At 35.3% G+C, this 20,356-nt stretch overlaps 1 protein-coding gene across 8 annotated transcripts in view; it reads right to left on the bottom strand.

The window, feature by feature from the left end:
• Positions 1 to 20,356, bottom strand: part of NPAS3 (neuronal PAS domain protein 3) — a 575,240-nt gene that overhangs the window by 163,881 nt on the left and 391,003 nt on the right. For all 8 annotated transcript variants that reach the window (XM_085549109.1, XM_085549110.1, XM_015865010.2 and 5 more), the window contains one exon: positions 15,905 to 15,994. In XM_085549109.1, the coding sequence (XP_085405235.1) occupies positions 15,905 to 15,994 (90 nt within the window). The remainder of the gene's footprint in view (positions 1 to 15,904; positions 15,995 to 20,356) is intronic.

Here is a 20,356-nt window from a genome sequence, read left to right as displayed (position 1 = left end):
TTACTTCTATTGTAAAACTTTGTTATTTGCAAGAGATACGTTAGTTCTGTTATGCAAATCCATTCTCGTTTACAAAGAAAAAACAATGCCAACAGTGTCATAGGAGACAGAGGGCATCCCACCCTTCTAAAAATCCTTCAGAAAATTAACATATTGGACACAACTCCCTGTTGAGGCAGCTCTTCTAGCTCAAATGGAGGCACACTTAGAAAAGTTCTGTGTGGATGCTATGAGCGAGAAATCACACTGTATCTCCATTAAATAAAATCTTGAAAACAGCTTCAAGTAACTTAGAAAATCATAGAATCACAGAATCATTAATGTTGGAACAGCCACTAAGATCATGTAGTTCCACCACCAACCCATCACCACCACATTACCCACTTATGCCATGTTATTCAGTGTGACATCAATCCTTGTCTTGAAAAACTCCAGAAATAGTGACTCCGTCACATCCCCTGCAGCCTATTCCAATACCTTTCACTCTCTTGGAGAAGACATTTTTCCTTAATAACCAATCTAAACCTCCTAAAGCCATTACCTCTTGTCCTACCAACCTATTGTCCCAAAATGTACCAGCAGGAAGAATGAGAAACTCTAACCATAACATGATTTATGATTTCCAAAGACAAGTACCTGCAAGAGAATATCTTGCCTCCAAGTACGGAAACCAGCACTGCCACCATTTTTTAAAATTATTATTATTTTTTCCACTCTCAATTTCCACTTAATAATGTTTATGTAACAAGTAACTTTGCCTTCTGCTACTTTTAGTTGTGCTTCTATTTTAAACATGGCTGTAGGTATTACTATTTCAGATTTCCTTCATGATCATATCTCTGCTTTTATTAATTCACATGAGGAACAGAAGCATATGATTTCTGGACCACAGTTTTGCCTGTCTTTATCCCTGAGGACTTAGAGTGAACTTCAAGTAGCTTTTCTAGGAGAAGAGAGAATATATCATGGAGCACTGTTATTTGAAGGGAATTCCTGCACTTTTTAATTCATGTTTACTGCTCACAGTGGAGCCAAAAGCGTAAATGGAAAGCAAGCATTTATATTTTGGATCAGTGATTGCTTAATCTAGATTATTCCTGCTCAGAGACTATGTCAAGCCCTCAACTCATGAGAAAAGTTTTGTTACTCTGAAGATGAAGCCAAGTGGATTTGGACTCAGCTCTCTGCATCTGTGTAGTATAAATCTTAATCGCCTGAGAGGAGAGGAGAAAAGCTGATCTTTTCCATGTTGTATGTACACTGCACTGATAACCAGGTTTATAGTTTGGTAATTAGTTGATTTGCAAAATTACATGTGCAATGGGACGTGTCTATTTCTCGGCTATGCACTCTTATGCGGCATATATGGGACAGTAATCCATGAAACATCAAAACTTTCCTTGTTTTATACACACCAAGATGTACTTGACTAATTCATTTCAATTTAACAAATCAATTAAACACTGAGCCCCATTTCCCATTTTTACAAACGCATGTAGTTTCACAGTTTTGACTGACCAAACAGTCATGCAGACACATGACCTATGCACTGATTCTACATTTTTATAGAGATAAATTCAAAATACGGAAACAAAACAAAATTGTAACACACTATATCAGTACACATTCACTGCTGAAGTCATTCAAATATGTTAAGTGCATGTTTTTGGTCTTCAGTTTTCTCTCCTGAACTTTTGCATTTGTTGAGACTGCCACTGATTTTAATGAGAAGCAACACAGTTCACAAGTCTATGCTCCAATCCCTCAAAGATTTAATTGAACAGCTTTATACACATAATTAGGTTCGTAGCTTTCAATGAGAATTGTTGTGTGCACATTTGCAGGATCCAAACCTTTGTTATAACATATTCAACCTTTCTTCTATTCATACTCTATTTTATTGGAAATACAACTTGCAGTATCACCTTTTGTTAAGCACACACATTGCTTAGTGCTTGCCGTTCAGAAAACAGCTTTCAGTTTCTTGTCCCATTATCAGATTTACCACTATTCAGAATTAAATTTCACAGGATATACATCTCTTTCAGACTAAATAATTTAGAAAATTTCAGCTAAGCTTCAATCTGGACACAACAGTATGTTTTTTTCACTCATGTTAAAACAGTAAGGTTTTCCCTAAGCAGTCATCATATTCCCATTTCTCTCAGAAAATAGATTTGAAACTGGCAGACGGGGCTGCTTTTATACAAGAAAGATGCTATTTGCCATCCCAGGAAAAGTCTACTCAAATTTGTCCAAGTCATATGCCACTGAGCAAGTAACTGCTATTTAAAATAGGTCAACACAAGCATTTTCTCAATTTTCTTACATAATCTACAATGCTCCATGGTTATGGTAATGAGCCAAGGACATGACCTGTATGATGACACCTGTGATTCAAGCATTGGTGGGATACCCACCAGAACTATGCAGTATCATACTCCTTTTCTGCTCTTGAATCATGCAAGATTTGAGTACCTGAATGAACTGATACCTACATCTGGTAAGTGAAGTTTCAGTGTGGAGAATAAACTACAGAGCTGTGATGGGAATGCATACTGCTGATAGACTTAAGTACGAAAGAGGGGCCAAATGAATGAATACAAAGATCTGTCCAGAGGAATTTTAATTTCAATGGCCAAATCTCACTATAATCCTTCCTGGGAAAACAGACTTCATCCTTTAACAGCCAACCACACTGCACCATACTCCACTCTAAAATATAATGAGCTTCAACCTATCAGAGACTTCAGGATGACCATGTCCCAAAATCACTTGACTAAATATATGTGCTCAGAACTATAACACAGCAGCAGGACACATCTTAGTATTCTAGAGCAGTATTCTTAGTATATCTTAGTATTCTAGGCAAAAAATTGGCATCCATTCATGTTCATCAAAACTTGCTGGACATTTATGGAGGCCAAACAGTGGAGGTGAGCACAGCAAGCTGGTGGGAGATGCATTTTAGCAGTGGCAACAGTGATCACATCCTTTGGTGCAGATTTTTATGAGCATAGCATGCAGGCTCTTGCACACTACTGGTGAAAATGCATAGCTAATGGCATTGGTTGTGCTGAAAAACTGTGTTTTACAGCTGATAATCAGTGTTATTGTGTTCTTTGTATCTGTTGTAGTTTCCAAAGAAATAAATTGGAGGCATTACTTTTGGAGTGACCTACATAAGTATGCATTCACACAAAATCACTCAGACACATACAACAACCACCCACCCAAAGACAACTGTCATTGTAAAATGCTTTAGTCTCCTAGGTACTGAGCTAAGTGTATACTGTATTGCATCCTGAATTTTGCCACTATACTAACAGAATTATTGCCCCTCTCCTACTTTAAGCTCCTCATCCCAAAGTTAAAAAAACAACAAACAAACAAACAAACACCTTGAATCTTGATCATGCAATAAGTACCATAGTTTGTTTTTTGGGCTAATCATCCATTATTATCCTCTGTTTACATTTTTAAAAAGGTTACAGTTTTTATTGTTAAATTTTGAAAGGCGAAAAATATCTACCCCTTATGAACAGCGTATTGCAAAATGAGATTCTCGTAGACACCAATCTCATTAAAAGTTAAAACTGTGTCTTCTTAGCATTAGTGAGGAATAAAAGGGTAAGAATGAGGTGTCTATGAGAACTATAGCTATTGACATCATTGACCTATAAATACGTCCTCTTCAAGTTGATATACAGGAATTCATTATCCCTGTTTTGATATAATTGCTAATACCGAAAGCCCTTTGCTTCCAAGTGTTAATACAATTGCAGTTCATAGTTCAGATTATCTGCCAAAAAGAAAAACTATTTTTTGATCATAAAAGTTTTCTTTATATTCTTTCTAATTTAGTCAAATAATATCAGATAATCTTAAAGCAGATTTAACAGGAAATTGCTAGAGACTCCATCTAAGTAGCATCCATTTGCACTTAGATAAATGTACTGAATGTGTAGGAAGACTTTGACAGCTTGCCATATGTGATTTCACTCTGTAGCCTACCTACTTTACCATCAAAAGTTATATCCTTTGAAGCATTGCCAGAATTACTTTAGCCCAGTAGATATGCTAGAAGTGCCCTTTAAAAGCCGTATCATTTCCTTTCTACTCTGACTAGGTTCAATGTAGCATCTGCTCAACTAAATTCCTTTGAAGGTTAAAACCAAAAAAAGCCCTGTTGTACAGCTTACTAAGATGTCCAGTGCTGAATGAAGACCATGGATGCAAGAGAATAAATGTGAGTTAAATGAGACTATAAAACAGAATCATAAAATTACCAGCTATCATGGGAATATTATAATTATACACTCACAGGATAAATATTTGCATTTCAGGATAGGTAAGCATTTTATTTAAAATAATAATAATCCCTGAATTTTATATTTCCATTATGTTGATTGTTTATATGCAAATGCTGATACTGCTGTGACATGGGTGCTAATGCCATAATAAAGCACATCACCCATGCACAACTTGATTCAAAATAGCAATTGTAAGTATGTATATATAACCTTTAGAATCCTTGTATTTTTTCTTTTCTTTTCTTTTTTTTTTTTTTTTTAATAATTATTTTACAAGTCTCTATTATTTTCACAGCACCCTCCTAGGTGTTCTAGAGAATAATGAAGAGATAGTTCACATCATCTAATATAAAAGAAAAGCAGTTGTGACATTTTAGAAATTATTTCAGTTTTGCTTCTTTAATTTCTACAAATACAAGTTACGATTAAAGGTCTATGAGTTTACAAAAGAGAAGAATAATTTCCAGTAATTATGTGATTTTTTATATCTGCTTGATTTATTTTCAAAAATATGTTTCAAAACATATTAAAATGGTAGCATCCCTTCCTAGTCTCTTGAAATCCTGCAACATCAATTTTAATTAACAAGCTATAAAATATATAAAAAATTACATTTTTATATTAGGGATCTTATTTTTTTCCATTAATTTTACTGTTTCGTATGAATTTGCATCCTTACTGGGGAAACCGCTGACTTTGTTAATCTGCTAGGATTTATCAAGAACATCCTTCACTGTTCAAATTAGGTACAGCATAAACATGCTTATACCATTTAAATGGCTCGTGCTGGTGACATATTGAGAGTACAGTAATAACTTGTTTCACATCTCTGTGGCCTTCGATGATATTTATAAGATCACTCTTACAGTTACAAGTGTGAGTAAATCAAGAGGAGTGCAATGATACCAAACAAGAGGAGAAAAGAACTAGTATTAAGGAAAGGGCTTTGATTTAGCCAAACAAAACAACTGGAATATCCTTCATTAACTTGTTCGATTTGAAGTGTACAAAATTCTTTCTGCAGACCTATTTCAAACAAAATGCAGGAAAGACAACAGTTTAAACTTTCTAGAGAGTGAAGCTCTCTAGAACCTGAATTTTGTTTAAGTGCAGTTCAGTGAGCAAACTTCTATTTTGCATTGTCCTCATGAATTATCTTCTAAACAGAAGGCACTGTGTGCTTCAGCAACAATGCACCCAAAGTGAATTTGCAAACTAATAGGGAAGACAGATTCATGAACAAAATATTACAAAACTGCAATCAATTTTTAACTGATTTATGCAACAAAAAGAGAGTGATAAGACTCTTATTCAAAATATTATTTGCTCGTAGGGACAGAGGGACTGCTGAATAACTTTAAGTTGATGATGCTGGTGGATACGTAGTAAACTGACAACTATTCAAAGATCAGTGAACAATTTTCACTGACTTAACAGGTTGTGGATCCAACTCATGTCAAGAAAAAGAAGCACATACAGAGGAAAAGCTACACTTTTTCCAACTACATTAATAAATTTTGCAAGATGAAGCATCTCTTCCTGCAAAGTCATAACGCACACATGCTGCCTCAATATGTGAGAGAGACACTTACAATATTAATCTTTACTGTGCATATGTTACGGAAGTTCAGCAAGACCACATGGATATCTACACTGTCATTCTAGGAACGTCAGGAATGTATGTGGCTTTGTATTAACTACTCACATATGAAGATGTGTTCACCCAAAACAGACATCTTCCTGGAATGTAGCATGAGAAGGTACAGACTATGCTTCACTATACTGAATGGCTACATCCTAATTCAAAAGTACCCAGCTTAGAAAAAACTCTTGTCACCCAAAAGATCCAAAGACAGAATCTTAAACAGAGAATAATTAATATAGGCAATAATACCGTCATACACTTTATTAGCACAAGGCCAGATTTATTAATGTGAAGTCTTTAAAAGTTATCTGGAATGCAGTATGACCGTTATATATCATATTAGTTTATAGATCAATGTGATTTCATTCATATAAAGACAGTGTTTTCCCTTTCTATTTTACTGTTGTCAAATCTCACACCTTTACTGCTGTAGTAACATAATAGTGCCAAAAAGTCTCAGACTTTCTCAGACTTTTCTGAAGGGGAGGAGGGGAAAGGGGGGGGGGAGGAAGAGTAGAAAATGTAAAGTAATTAAAGCTTTCAAAAAAACCCCAAAACCTGACAAAAAACAAAACAAACAAAAAAAACCCTATGGAATGTAACTGTAAACTCAGCTTAAAAAAATTATTTTCATGTACTAAATAACTTGAAACTAGCTGCATTATTAGAGTTGATCCTGGGGCAGGAGTTCTGATTACCAAATGTTGGCAAAATTTTTCTTGTTTAGCGAGGAAGAAGAAGAACACATTCTCACAGCTCTGATTCTCAGTTGCAGAGTAGGGGCAGCATGCCATGTCTCTTCTGATCCTTTCCCTTCCTGTCTGCTCACACAGGAGAGACATTTCTTTTTGTCTGTCTTGCTTAAACCATTTTGATTCCCCCTGCTCTAATACATGCACGTGCTTCCTGCCTCTGGAGGAGAGGATAATTCTTGCTCTCAGACTCATCCCCCCACTGCTGAAAGAAGGTCTTTCCTCTCTTTCCTTTTTTTTTTGCCTTAACTTTCTGACTCTGAGCACAGGAGGTTTATCACACTCTCGCCACATCTCATCTCCTGTTTTTTGAAAGGGAAAATGTAGCCTTTGTTTGTCTCCCCTAGCTGCCAGCAGGAGTGTGGCTCTGCGTCAGAGCTGGCTTTGGCTGTCCCAGCACAGTGAGAGCACACTGTATGTGTCCCCAAACTGCTTAGTGATGCCCACTGTAGAACCACACTAGCCTGTGCACTGGGATGGGATCTCATGGCACAGCTTGCAACAGGGCATTAAACTGGCTCTTCTATGGATTCATCTATAAAGGGTCCTTCTGGGGCAGTGACATGAGAACAATACATAAATAACTGCCACAAGGAATTGAGTTACTCATTATTAATGCAGGTATGTTTGAAGGCAGAAACAAATAGTAGAAAGAACTCTGAATGTGAATGCTGTTGAGGAATTCATCTGAGGAACTAGGATAAAAATGGGTTCACATTGAGTGTAATGAGTTTTCTGATGCTCTTTTTCCCCCCTGAATGTTAAATACAGAAGATGATCTGCTTGCACTCACTCTCATGTTATAGCTTTACCAGGAAGCTGGTGCCAGCCTCTGTGCAACTGGAAACGTATGCACTGGATTTCTTGGAATCCACCCTGGTTCAAATGCCAGAAAGAATTACAGGGAAACATGAGGTTAAAATGCTAAGGCAGGATAGGTCTATTTTAACGCAGAAGATAAACGGGGAGACACAAAAGAATACAGATTAGTACTGTAAGATTTCTCACAAATGTGATTCTCTTGAATTTCTACTACAAACCTTAGGGATTAGGCACCACCAGACTTTGACTCAGGTGTTTTCTGGTCTGTTAAAGACAGTATGAGGAGAATTCTTTGACTAGTTCCCCCACTAACTCTGTGGAGAATATCTTCACTGAAGAATTTGGAACAATTCTCCTCTATTACCAATAACACAAATTTTCCTCTTGAATTCTCATATTCTGCAGGGATATTTTTACTCAGATCCATCCAGGGATTGTATATGAGAGCTGCTCCGAAAGTAATGCCTCCTATTTTATTATGCTGGTCCACGATATCAAAGGCAAACGTTGGTGATTTGGCAGAAGAGATTGAAACTTTCTGTCAATATTCTGTAACATTTTGTTGCTGCGCGACAGATGGCAGCAGAGGGGCAGTCTGACAAGTCACATTCTGGTCGGCCACGCATATTTTTACAAGCGTGGCATACATGTCTCCGCAAAAATGCATAGTTGCTAGTGATGGTGACTATGTTGAAAAACAGGTGAGAATTTGCTCTATCAGTGTCTTTCTTCTATTTGTTGTAGTTTCCATGGAAATAAATAGGGGGCATTACTTTCACAGCTTCATATTTATCTAGGCACTGTGTTTTTTCAAAACCCTAAACAAATCCTTGAGTTCCTGTGGCCTGACCCATTCTTTTTTAACTGTTTGAAATTGGAATGCTGCTGAACAAACCTGCACGGTTTCACTGCTACAAATCTTGGGTCATTTCATACATCACAGAAAACTTGTCAGGCTTTTAATTTGCCTTGCATTAAGTAGAGACGGAAAAGTGAATCAGTCTCTAGCATCAGTACCTCTTAGATGTATTCAAAAGTATATTTTCTCGCTATGAATCAAAACTTGTTGATGATATTTAAAAAAACTTTTTTTTTTTTTAGAAATAAAATTTTGATCACTTGCCAGTTTAATAACTTTTTAACCTCACTCTTAAAAGACCAAATAATTACGTAATTTTGTGGGCTTTTTTCCCCCTCCCTATGTAAAATACATCAAGTTAGTATGGAAGTATGTCTGTTCCAAATTGGTATGTTTCCCACCAGTATCTCTTTTTCTCCCCCAATTATCCCACAGCTGTTTGTTTGTTTTCTGACTATATATAGAATATTTCACCAACTTCCATACAAAAATCTTCTAATGTAATGCAAAAAAGATCCTAAAATACACTGTGGCTAAGTTGGATAATTTGTGTGTTAATTCAGGAAAAGACTTTGTCTATTTATTTATTTTTAATAGAAATGAAAAATGTGAAATAGCTAAACTGTCTTAACCATCTTACCCAGATATTTTACTTAAAATATTGCATCTACCAGACAGCAAATGGTCTGATTGCTAGTGATAATGTTCTCAATCAACTTATTTAGTACCAGAAAGAGTTAACAAGTGCAATGAAAATACCTCATCAAAATCTTATTTTTAATATCAAATCATTATGTGACATGAAAAGTCTTCAGCCTTCAAATGTTAAACCAATGAGGCTATATTTTACAGCACAGAGAATGTGTGTGATTCATTTTAACTAGTGAATCCCTTCTGCATAAAGTTTCTCAATGTTTTAGCCTCAGTGGCTGGTAAAATACGTTCAAAAGAATAAATAAGAGGAACATGATTCTCATGTAAAATGGCATTCTGGATTCCTTCAGTTATCTCAACAGAGAGCTAAGTTTAGTGGAGCCTATAAGACAATACTGTTGGCAGTATTTAAGCATACTGTAGAATAATAATAAGCAATACAATGTGATCAGTAACAATAAGTTAATTTCAAGTTTTTAAAAAATCAGCAAAGCATCACTATATACTGCACTTGGACTGACTACAAAGTGACAGTCAGCGGATTATTCCACAGATTTCTAATGCTGAAAATTCTGATGGCATTTACTAGCATAACCTTTCAACTCTGAGCACATCAATAGAAGCAGACAGTGGTTTGAAATATGATTCCTTGCAGATAGCATATCCTCATTCATCTGACTGTGGTGCTCTGTGCTCCATTGCACAAACAGCGGCTCACCCACTTCTGAGAGGACACTAATAAAAAAGGCATCAATTTTCAGCTCTAGTACTACTGTGATCTCTTTATATGTTCGACATCCAACATTAAATTAAAATGCTGTTATAAATCCTACTTTCTGAATCTGGAATGAGTGTTGGGTTTTTGTCGCATGAGACTGCAGCAAATCTTGTCAAAAGCAAGGAAGCACGTCTTGTTCACTCAGAATTAATGTTGTGGATGAAAGAAAGAGGTAAAAGAGGTTGAATAGTGAACTGTGGGTGTTCAAAACAGTAGGTAAAGCAGCTTTGGGGTACCAAACAGAGCATAACATTTGCCACTTTCAATGGGCTTCTAATCAGTAATTATAATTAAGAATTATAAAGCATGTGTGAAAAATAATATTTTCACAATGTAAAGTAACTTAAAAAAAATCCTGCAAATGCTTTTATTCTTCACCATTTGGGCAACATATTCCTCTCTGCTAGGCAAAAACAGTTTTGTAATAACCAAATAAAACAGGCAAATTGTTTTGAATTACATCAAGACCATACAGTGAAGGTTGTTACAGGGTGTCTATAAAAAATTATGCATATTGGTGTTGATGTTCAGGACTTCCGTCAGCTTGTCATTTGTACTTGAGTTGTCTTAAACGTTCTTGCATTGGGATAGAGATTTAAAAAAAAAAAGAAATCATATGAAGAAAAGATTACTGGGCACTGGTGCAAAATACTAACACAGTGGCAAAATTTTTTCCTTAGAGAAAATAAAGCTGAAAGCAAGGACTGCAAGAAAGAAAGCAGACAGGATATTTCTGCTATGTGGAAGGCTGCCATATGTTTTGGAGCCTTTCCTCTGTGTCTGATAACAACTAATGGCAGGCATCCTTTCTCCTTTAAGAACTAAGCTAAACTATATTGAAAAGGCAACAATGGCCTCAGCAAAGATACTGTGTCTACAGATATTTGTTCTTGTTGCGTTCATTCACAATTATGAAAAAAAAGAAATAAGCTTGCTTTTTGGGGGGTTGGGGAGTGCCTTGAAGAGCAGTTCAATATCTGGATCGAACAGAGGAACTTTTTCCCCCCAAGGATCCTGCCTGAAGAAACCTTGACATGCACAAAGTCAGAACCTAGACAAAGTTGCCCTGGTGAGAACGATAAGGTCACCCGTGGGATTGCTGAGATTATCTCTGTCAAGCACTTGGACAGCATGCAGTCAAATGATGCATCATGCAGTCATTTTCGGGGGGGAAAAAATCAATTTCTTCACCAGGTCGCTATTTGCTTTTCAAAGTGCCCTTGTAGGCCTTCACCACCAAGCATTTATCAATTTAAATGTTGTAAATTGATAATGTGCCACCATGCTTTGTACTGTTTCTGAATTATTTTGATACTTATATTTTCTTTCTGCTCTCAACACCCTCAGAGCCACTCTATTTCAAGACTTCCTCCCTTGCTCACCTTCCTCCTTTAGTATAAAAATGAAAGGAAATGAAATTTCATATGTTGAACATTAAAAGAAATAATAACTTCCTTAAAAAACACAGTAACAAATTTTTCCCAGGCTTCAATAATTTTTAAAGAGGTCAAAGTATACAGTGCTGGTGCACCAGTTTACTAGATCAGCAGAAATTATCCTTTCATAAAGTATTATATAAACTCAGAATGCAAAAAACCAAACCAAACCAAACCGAAAAACCTCTGCTATTGTTTGGATATGCTTAGAGAACTGAAAGGAATGTAATTTTGCTGTGAATTTCCTGTTTTTGTTTTTTGTTTTTTTCTTTTTTTAATTATTATTTAGATAATGGCACAGTGAGTAAAACTTACAGAACAAGTGCAAGTTTAGCTTTATAGTACTTTTAAACAAACAGAGCACAAAGCAATCCTTTAACCATCTACTAACCTCAAGTTGATTTGCATTGAAAAACAGGTAGAGCAGAGTAGTTGAGGTTTATGCTTTGCAAAAGCAAAAGAAATACACGGCTGTTGCAAAGCATTCTTAACCTCCAGTGATTTATTGGCCCTCAGCCAAGTTATCAGGGGAATCTAATTCTTCTTTATTATTCAAATAAACCACATTTGGCACCATGGTTCCTTTTCAGAATAGCTGCACAAATAGACTGAGTACTGTCATTTATTTGACCTTGTACTTGTGTGCTGTAGCTATAATTTTATTTGCCATTTCATAGAACAAATGCATAGAAAGCCAAAGTAAGGAGACAGGTTATGCTATTAGTAACACTACACATGTAATATACTTGTTGGCTTTGCTTGCTCTGTTTCAAAAATTACAAAATCTCAACAATTTTCTTCTTTTATTTTTTTTTTTCTTCACCTCTATTATCTTTTATTATTTCTGCAGCTGCACTGCTCCCTTTTAATGAGCTTTCTCTGCAATACGCCAGTTTATAAACCTGGTCCATGTTCTGGACAAGCTGTAGCAAAGGTGTGAAATATTTTACTTTCAGGTGTGGGCCTCACAGAAGGGAAATAATGCATGTACTTCTTGTTGAGTACAACTGCTGGTGAGAAATGATTATGAATTTCATTCCTGAAAAATATTCACCTAGCTTATCAGTCCATAATATTTTATATTGACCCCAAAACCTCACACTTCTGTTAATTTATCCCTTGTTTCAGATGGACTTTTCTCCCCATTCTGGACTACTTGTATCAGCATACTTTTGCACCAAGTCTCATATTCAAAGACTTTGCAAAAGAACTGAAATTAGATAGGTATTTATATTAACTTCCAAGTGCCCAATTCCATTTCCTAAAGGAAATCTGGGGCTGAATTTTGAAAATTACCTACTAACTTGAACATGTTTGAGGACACAAGCAAAGCAATTTTGCTTCACTAGAGATGCGCAGTGTAACAAGGGCTGTTTGCCTTGGCACATGGGGAAACTACACCATCACTGGTCATGTAGTCCAACAGAAGAATGATTGCTATACCACGTGGTTCTAGACATGTCTGTCTCTTCCAACATGCACTGCAGATCCTGAAAGTATGTTGGAGTATTCCAGCTTGCTCCAGCTATACCTGGGCTATGACTATTTATACAGACTAAGGATATAACAGGGAGATTTTATTCTCTTTCTGTTTCTTTTATTCTGTTTCTTCTCTCAGTCCTTATTTTTATCTAACATTGTTTTTCTCTCTACTTCAGCACATCCTCATCCTCTGAAACTGCTCTGATTGCAGTTCCACAATGACCTGCTCTGAAATACCAGAAACCATGTCTGCCAAGTTAGCCTGAAATTCTTGGTTAACATTAGCTGAGAGATAAAGTGTTCTAAACAAATATGTGTCTCTACACGCAAGTTACATTCACTGCAATGTTGGAAGAATATTTATTTTAACTTTTGTTTACTGTTTGAATATGCTGTCATTTTTGCCAGAAGTAACTTTATTATCATCATTGCCAGACTACCTTCCAAGATAGTGTTTTATCAGATTTTTTTTTTTTTTTACTATTAGCCTTGCAGCTATCTTAGAATATCAGCATCCTTTTTTTTTTTTTTTTTTTTTCTGCCACTGTCTCTCCGTGTTCAGAGAAGAGAACTGGTTCAGTGAAAAAGGGTTTTCACCTGTTAAGACTTGGTCTAATTGTTATTTTCCCATTGCTAAGAGACGTGAGATTTTTTCTTTGCAAGTACAAAACATATTATATACAATTTCCATACATACAAAAAACAAACAAACAAAAAACCTAAGATGGCACTTTACTAAAAAACAAGACTCCAAAGTCAGCACTTCAAGATGATTATTCAAATAATAATGCTTATAATGTACATCCAGACTGTCTGAAATGCAGATTTCCTACAGGTTCTATACAAATACACAGCTGGGAATGGGGGCTCATATCAGGATGGGGACACATCAATATTTACTTGCAGTGCAAGAGACGCAATGCCACATGTATAACATAGCACTCTTTCAGAAATTCAGAAGTAAGATTGTTGTTGTGGAAATATTAGCAATGATTTTAAGGATATTCTTACTTCCCCTCACCTCCCCCACAAACAACACTTTGAATAATGATTTATGGTCAAGTAGCTACAGTGCTCCTTTTGTAATTGCTGGAAAGCTCGCTGTACAATAGTATAAAACTAAACAATACATTAAGAATGTAATAAGTCAGAGACATACAAAGTAAAGACTGATGACAAGTGAAAATTAAAAGATATCTGAGCAGATCTCAGTTGATATAATCTGTTAACATATTAAAGGCCACAGTCGTGATTGTGATTTTATATCATTTTCCCATCAATACCATCAGCAATGAACACAAGGAAACACTTGTGCTGATAAATTAAAGACTCTAACATGCAAAGAACATTGCAGAATCCTTTCTTGAAATGTATATGGGGATCGAGATGAAATGCAAAGCCACACCAACTGGATATAAGTTCAGAGTAAGGAAAGATTTACTGAGTCCTATAGTTATAAAGATAGTGGCAGAAAATGTTTTTAACGAGGGACTAGCATAGGGTTAAAGCCAATTTTTTTCTTGAACAGATGATATTTCAGATGGCCACACTATTCCAGATGCATCAATTTCCTTGAAAATCCAATCCATATATGTGCATATGCTGTGCTGGCAGGAGGACTGACTGAAATGGCCAAAACCCAAGAGCTAATATTCTTTTGGCCAGAATAATGCAATTATTATTTTCCTAGCTATCAGTCTAAGCATACAGAGCCATCTGTTATGCAAAGCAAACATACACATCTCAATTACAGAAAATGCAGTTGCCTTGACAGAATTTGGATTACACCACTAACCAGGGCTGTAAAATTTGTTTTAAGCTACTGTATAATGGATGCCTTTCAGGAGTTTCCTAATTAGCATTTACCTGCTTAAACTAATTATCCATCCTTCTTCTTTACTGGCCTGTTAAACTTTGTTGGATACTATGCATAAAACAGATTAATATGAGCATAAGACAATAATAAACATTAAAGTTCTGATTCCTTACTGTATTAGCAACATGGTGGCGCACCAATTTCAAAAACTGAGATTCTTGATACCAATTCCCAAACAGATTAAGGCAGGGATTAGAGTCTATTACAAAACAAGGGACTTTAATGAGAGAAAAAAAATACATATATGAGTAAGAAACAGCTTTAGCATTTGCTTTGCTAAAGCCAACTGAAAATAACAATCACTGAACTTACTAAAACCAATTTATTGCATTTTCTGTGATGACTTAATGAACATCTATCCTAATTCTCATGACAAATATTCAAAATTAGCCATTTTCTGCATGAAAAGTTAAAATTTCCCATTTCACTACTGTTGGGGTACAGCAAAACTAACAGTTATCAGTGCTAATACTTGCCTCCTCATAGCAGTATGGATACTAATTTAAAGGAAATAAATATTTATATCAGATTTTCTTTTTCTCCTCTGAGTGACCGCAGTAGGAACAGATATCTTACCCCACAAATCATCATGTAAAATCTTTCTTCTGCATTTCTAAGTCCAAGTAGAAAGAAGGTATTTTAACAAAAGATTTCTGAATACAGCAGGATTAGGTCTAAGTACCAGCAAGCAACTTTCCCTTCATTTCCATCCTCCCTTTTAATCTTTGAAAAACTGTTGTTAGCAATTACATTTTTAAAATACCATATTAAATATATTTTCTTCATATTAGTGAACATTTGTGGAAGCAGCAAAATGTGTCCTTGTTGGAACCCTCCCTGCCAGACATTTTAATGGTCTCTTTCAGCATTTCTTGACTCCAAATGACTCCCTGTCATTGTGTCAGCTCCCTAGATAATGCAGGGTACTCCATAAACATCCAGTAATAGGGCACAAGGGAAGTACTATTAACGTATCCCTTTCCTATCAGGTATAGAGGTTTAAAGTTCAAAACAACCAAGAAAAGAAACTTCATTTGTTCTCAATAAATTAATAATGATCCTTCATGGCAAAAAGTTTTCAGGCACAAGTGTATCTTATTTGAACATCCAATACCGATAGACATGTTTTTCAATTACTTCTCAGGATGAACCAGATGCAACTTCAAATAACTAATTGAATAATCCATGCAAAATACAGAAACTAGATTATTATAATTTCTTTTAAAATGAGAAACAGAGGAACACATCATACACAATTATGCTATAGAACTGAAAGCATGTACTTACTTGGGACAGGCCTAAGTAGATGGAGACAGTTTCGGAAATGTACAAAAATTTTCCTTCTTGATTTAGTGCAAATACAAATCCATCCAGGGACTGCAGAGAAAGAAAAGAATAGTGACCACATTAACTATAGATTCTAAATCCTAGATAGAAATAGATTCAAACAAAGGTATCACAGAACAAACTGAGGAAAATATTCAGATGTGTGTTTTTAACTTGAATCCTCAAGGCCATTTCTTAATGAAATTTATACATTAAAAATCAACACAAGTATATTCCAAAGTTGAAGGGCTTACTGTTCTGCTTACATCTGCCATGTACTATATAAAGTTATCTGACTTGCATACAGGAAAAATATGGAAAAATAAAATGGTCTTATTTTTTTTTTTTTACAGGAAGAAATAAATACAGAAAACAAATAGCCTTCCAATCAAATGATACGCAAGAACATCCCTGACTCCCCAGAATAAAAGCAGAGAAAACTGAAAAACAAAATCTGAAAGGAAAAAAAAAAAACAACCGAGAAAAAGCAAAAAAAGAATCTACCATCACTCAAACCACTATGGGCCTAAATAATTTGTTAATTAATTGAGGATTACACACACACCATTTTCCTTTAGTGAGACAACAAACAAAGCCAATCAGCAGATTACTGTCAAATATGTTTACAGCTTAAGCCTATAGAAATGTTATGAATTTCATTCCTTTGGTATAAAACTCTAGATCAGATTTTAGTTTGACAGGTTCTGTCTTTGGATACAGCTTCCACTGCAACTGCAAACTGCAAAAATGCACAGATTGATGCATATCTTTTGAAACATGACTGCAGTTAATAAACAAAGGACTATATTCTAAACTGACATGTGGAGTAAATCACTGTGCATCAAGATGGAAATATACATCTAGGAACACAAGCAAATCTTTTCTAGGAACAAATTGCCTTTCAAATACTACATGTGCCTTTTGTTTTATGCTTTTTAGGAGTCTGACTGCTGGCAAAGAAAAAAGATATTGCAAATATAAAAATCACGAAGTTATAAAATTTGAAAGTTCAAAACAAAAAAGATATAGAAATATCAGGGGATATGAAACACCCCAAATGTTAAGATGCACAAGAAACAATCCCAAAGCATCCCTCCCTGAGCATTCATTAGGGGTAAGAGTTTGTGTAGAGCAAAAGCATAACTACACTTTTTGAGTGGTCAACATGGTTTTGGAAGAACAAGGTAACAGAAGCAGACAAGTTCAAGGAAATATTTGACAACAAAGTCATGTAATTGTTTCAGTCTTTTTTTTTTTTTTTTTAAATACAGAATAGTGATTTCTACTTTTTAATTCCTTTGATTCTTCTCCTTTTTGATTAATTTCCAATACACTGCTAGTCAGAAACTGTCTTTAGGAAGCATTCACTCCACGCAGATGTAGTAGATTATTCAAAAACCCGTGTTTTCTAAAAAATATACACCACATATTGGAAAACAAGCTCATACTGCATTAAAAAGATACTCTAATTTATATTTATGAATTAATAAAAATGTAAATCTGCATAGATTTCCTTCATGTAAAAACGTTTACATTCTGCAAGCCATTTATGGCCTCTTATAAATCATCATCATTACTTTTCAAATGATTAACATCAGTTCCTTGAATTTCAACATCCATAACAGGTAGAAAAATTGGACCAGTGATGTTCAAACTTGAATCTATACAAGGACAATCAAAACCTTTACACATTTGATCTCCCCATGTAAATATTTCTTCTGTTACTATCCACTTTCCCTAGCACAGAAAGATCAGAAGAATAGACCCTTAACGGTCTCAGTAAAAGTTGTCCTGATTCTCTGTCCCAGGTTCCTTGGAGGAAATTGTTTTAATCCTCCGTTAGAAATAAAACATAAAACTGTCACCCTGATTCCCTTGCCACTCACGGATGTCCTTGCTAACGTGCCATTCCCCAACAACAATTTACCACACTGAATCAAAGTACCAGCAGTGGTTGATTTTCCTGGATCCAACAGTCTGCACCTACCTCAGAACAGTGTTCAAAAAATTAGTGTCAGTTAGGTAGGTAATTATCAGCCTACTAGAAGTTTCTTTCTAACCTCAGGTTGTTACTAGTTTGCACAGTCATGACAGGTGATATTCTACATATTTACTCCTACAACTAGTGTGCTCAAGATTCTTTTTGAATCAAATTATTTTGTTGGCTTAATAATATTCTCTGGAAAGAAATTTCATAGTTTTTTGTGTATCATATAAAAACAACTCTCCTCTTCCCGTTTTTAACATATTGAATTTGTGCGATTCCCTTCCTCTTTTACTGGAAAAAGGCTCCATGCACTCAGAGCACATTTATAATCTGTTCTGTTTAGTACACTATATTACTGTTTAATTATCTGGCATAACTGGATTGAATTTTGGGAGAATAACAAAATAATTCTCTGAACAATGGCTTTCTTGCTTCTCTTCTAAGTAAGCATGATCTTATTTAGGAACTCAGGCTTCTCTATGAAACAAAAATTTATAGAAAGCTTTCACCACTAAGTACAAATACTTTCCTCAGTTTTGACTTGAAATTGGCTAAAGCTAGTTTTGCTGGAAATATATAAATAACTAAAATCTCAGGTAGGCACAAGAGTAAAAATAAATTACAACTTTTATGGCTTATGTTTTTAAAGTAACAAGCAACTGGGAGGAGTCTTAAATGTGACAAGTGTCAAGCATCTTAAGCTTTTTCACATTACTTCTCCATTTCACACTTGTCCTCCAGTTAAACAGTTTTAAAGTTTCATCCTGTTCATCTGCTTTCCTTTGGGAGATTATTTATTACTGTTTACCTCCTAATTTTACAAGGGAGTTTACTATGGTGCCACTGATGGAATGGCAGGGCCAGTGTAGTATACCAGCAACTCTTTAGACTTCTTGCTTAACTAGTCATTTTCTGTACCACAAAATTAATTAAGCCAAGTAAGACAACTGAGACAACTATGTGCTGGTCATGTATTTTTTCTCTGATTCCTTTCCCTGCTTCCTGAAGTTATGTAAAAGTACTGACATAATTCACCATTTTTTTAATTGAGCAAAATCTTAAAGATTACTTAATCATATTTTGGAAGGACCACTGATTAATTGCTAATAGAGCAGCTAACTATTTCCATGCCCCAAATGCAAATACATTACGCTCAATTCATCAGAGAAAAATGACTATAAAAACAGTGAAAGAAATGGTCACCTTCCAGCGCAAGGCAGTTCCTCCCAGCCACACAAAAGGACTGAGATGGACCCCTTTTGTGACAGTGTTGTTGTTCCTTATACAGGTCAAACAGTAGTTCTGAAGGACTGCCTCATTCGTTATTCATAGGTATTATTTATGAATATTTATTATTTAAGTAATGCGTGTTGAAATTTTTCAATTTTTCATAAAGCGTACGTCCTTTGTGCGTGCCAAGAGAGCAATAGACTTCAGAGAAAGCTGGCAGATAACATAGCAGTGTTATATTATATACTGCAGAAGAGTACATGGTATCACAGTGTCTATTTACAAACAATTTTGTTTTAATGAGAAATCTTTGGAAGTATTATTTATGTTATATTTGCATAGCCAAGAAGCCAATAGATGTGAGAAGGGTACTGGATTTAGTCAGCTTTCAAGACTCTTTTAAACTGAGCAGCACACTGTCATTTCCAGTGGGAATTTCACTGTCGGTCAAAGGCAGATAGGGTTTGTGTTTTGGATATTCCACAGTTCCAAGGTTATCATCAACTATGACGTAGAAATAGTGCATGCAAAGTAACGAGTGTTCTATAAAATGTACTGTTTTCATTTTAGGAAATTATCAAAGTACAACATCTTTTGTTAAGAAAGTATTCTTGAGTTCATTTATTTCTATTTTTAAAAGAGAAATTGGCTTTCATAAACTTTGTGCTATCCCGTCTACTGTGGTGTCTTAAAAATGGTTGGGGTAAATGCCCATGCCAATTTTAAGCATAATTGAATTTTAAAATACCAGCAACTTCTTGCTTAAACCTACACTTCCTGCTCATATGCAAAATGTGATTAAAGCTGAATTTCCCCAGTACTTTTATTTCAGAAAACCATTATGTATTACGCTGTTTCAATCACCACAGGCTACTTCTTAATTTTTTTTATTATTTTTTTTTTTTAATACTGCCCCACTGTTTTCAACAGGCGCCAATTAAGATTCTGGGGTCAAAGGGTTAATTACATCTTCTTACCCGCTATGTAGAATTTTCTGATTATTAACCAAGGTTGGATTAAGATGAAAAAGAACCGACACAAATGTTAATGCTTGCCCCTCCTTGAGAAGATTTATCATAATACCATGCTGAAATCTATATGCTTTTTTCAAAGCTGTTAGAGAATGAAATCTTAGAGGAAGCACTAAAATAAATGCTTTAAAGACATGGAAGTATCTGATTTATTGAGCCAGTTCT

The sequence above is a fragment of the Coturnix japonica genome, chromosome 5 (genome assembly GCF_054131305.1).
Source record: "Coturnix japonica strain WE chromosome 5, WE-NBRP24, whole genome shotgun sequence".
Taxonomy (NCBI): domain Eukaryota; kingdom Metazoa; phylum Chordata; class Aves; order Galliformes; family Phasianidae; genus Coturnix; species Coturnix japonica.
This window is presented reverse-complemented; position numbering and strand designations above follow the sequence as displayed.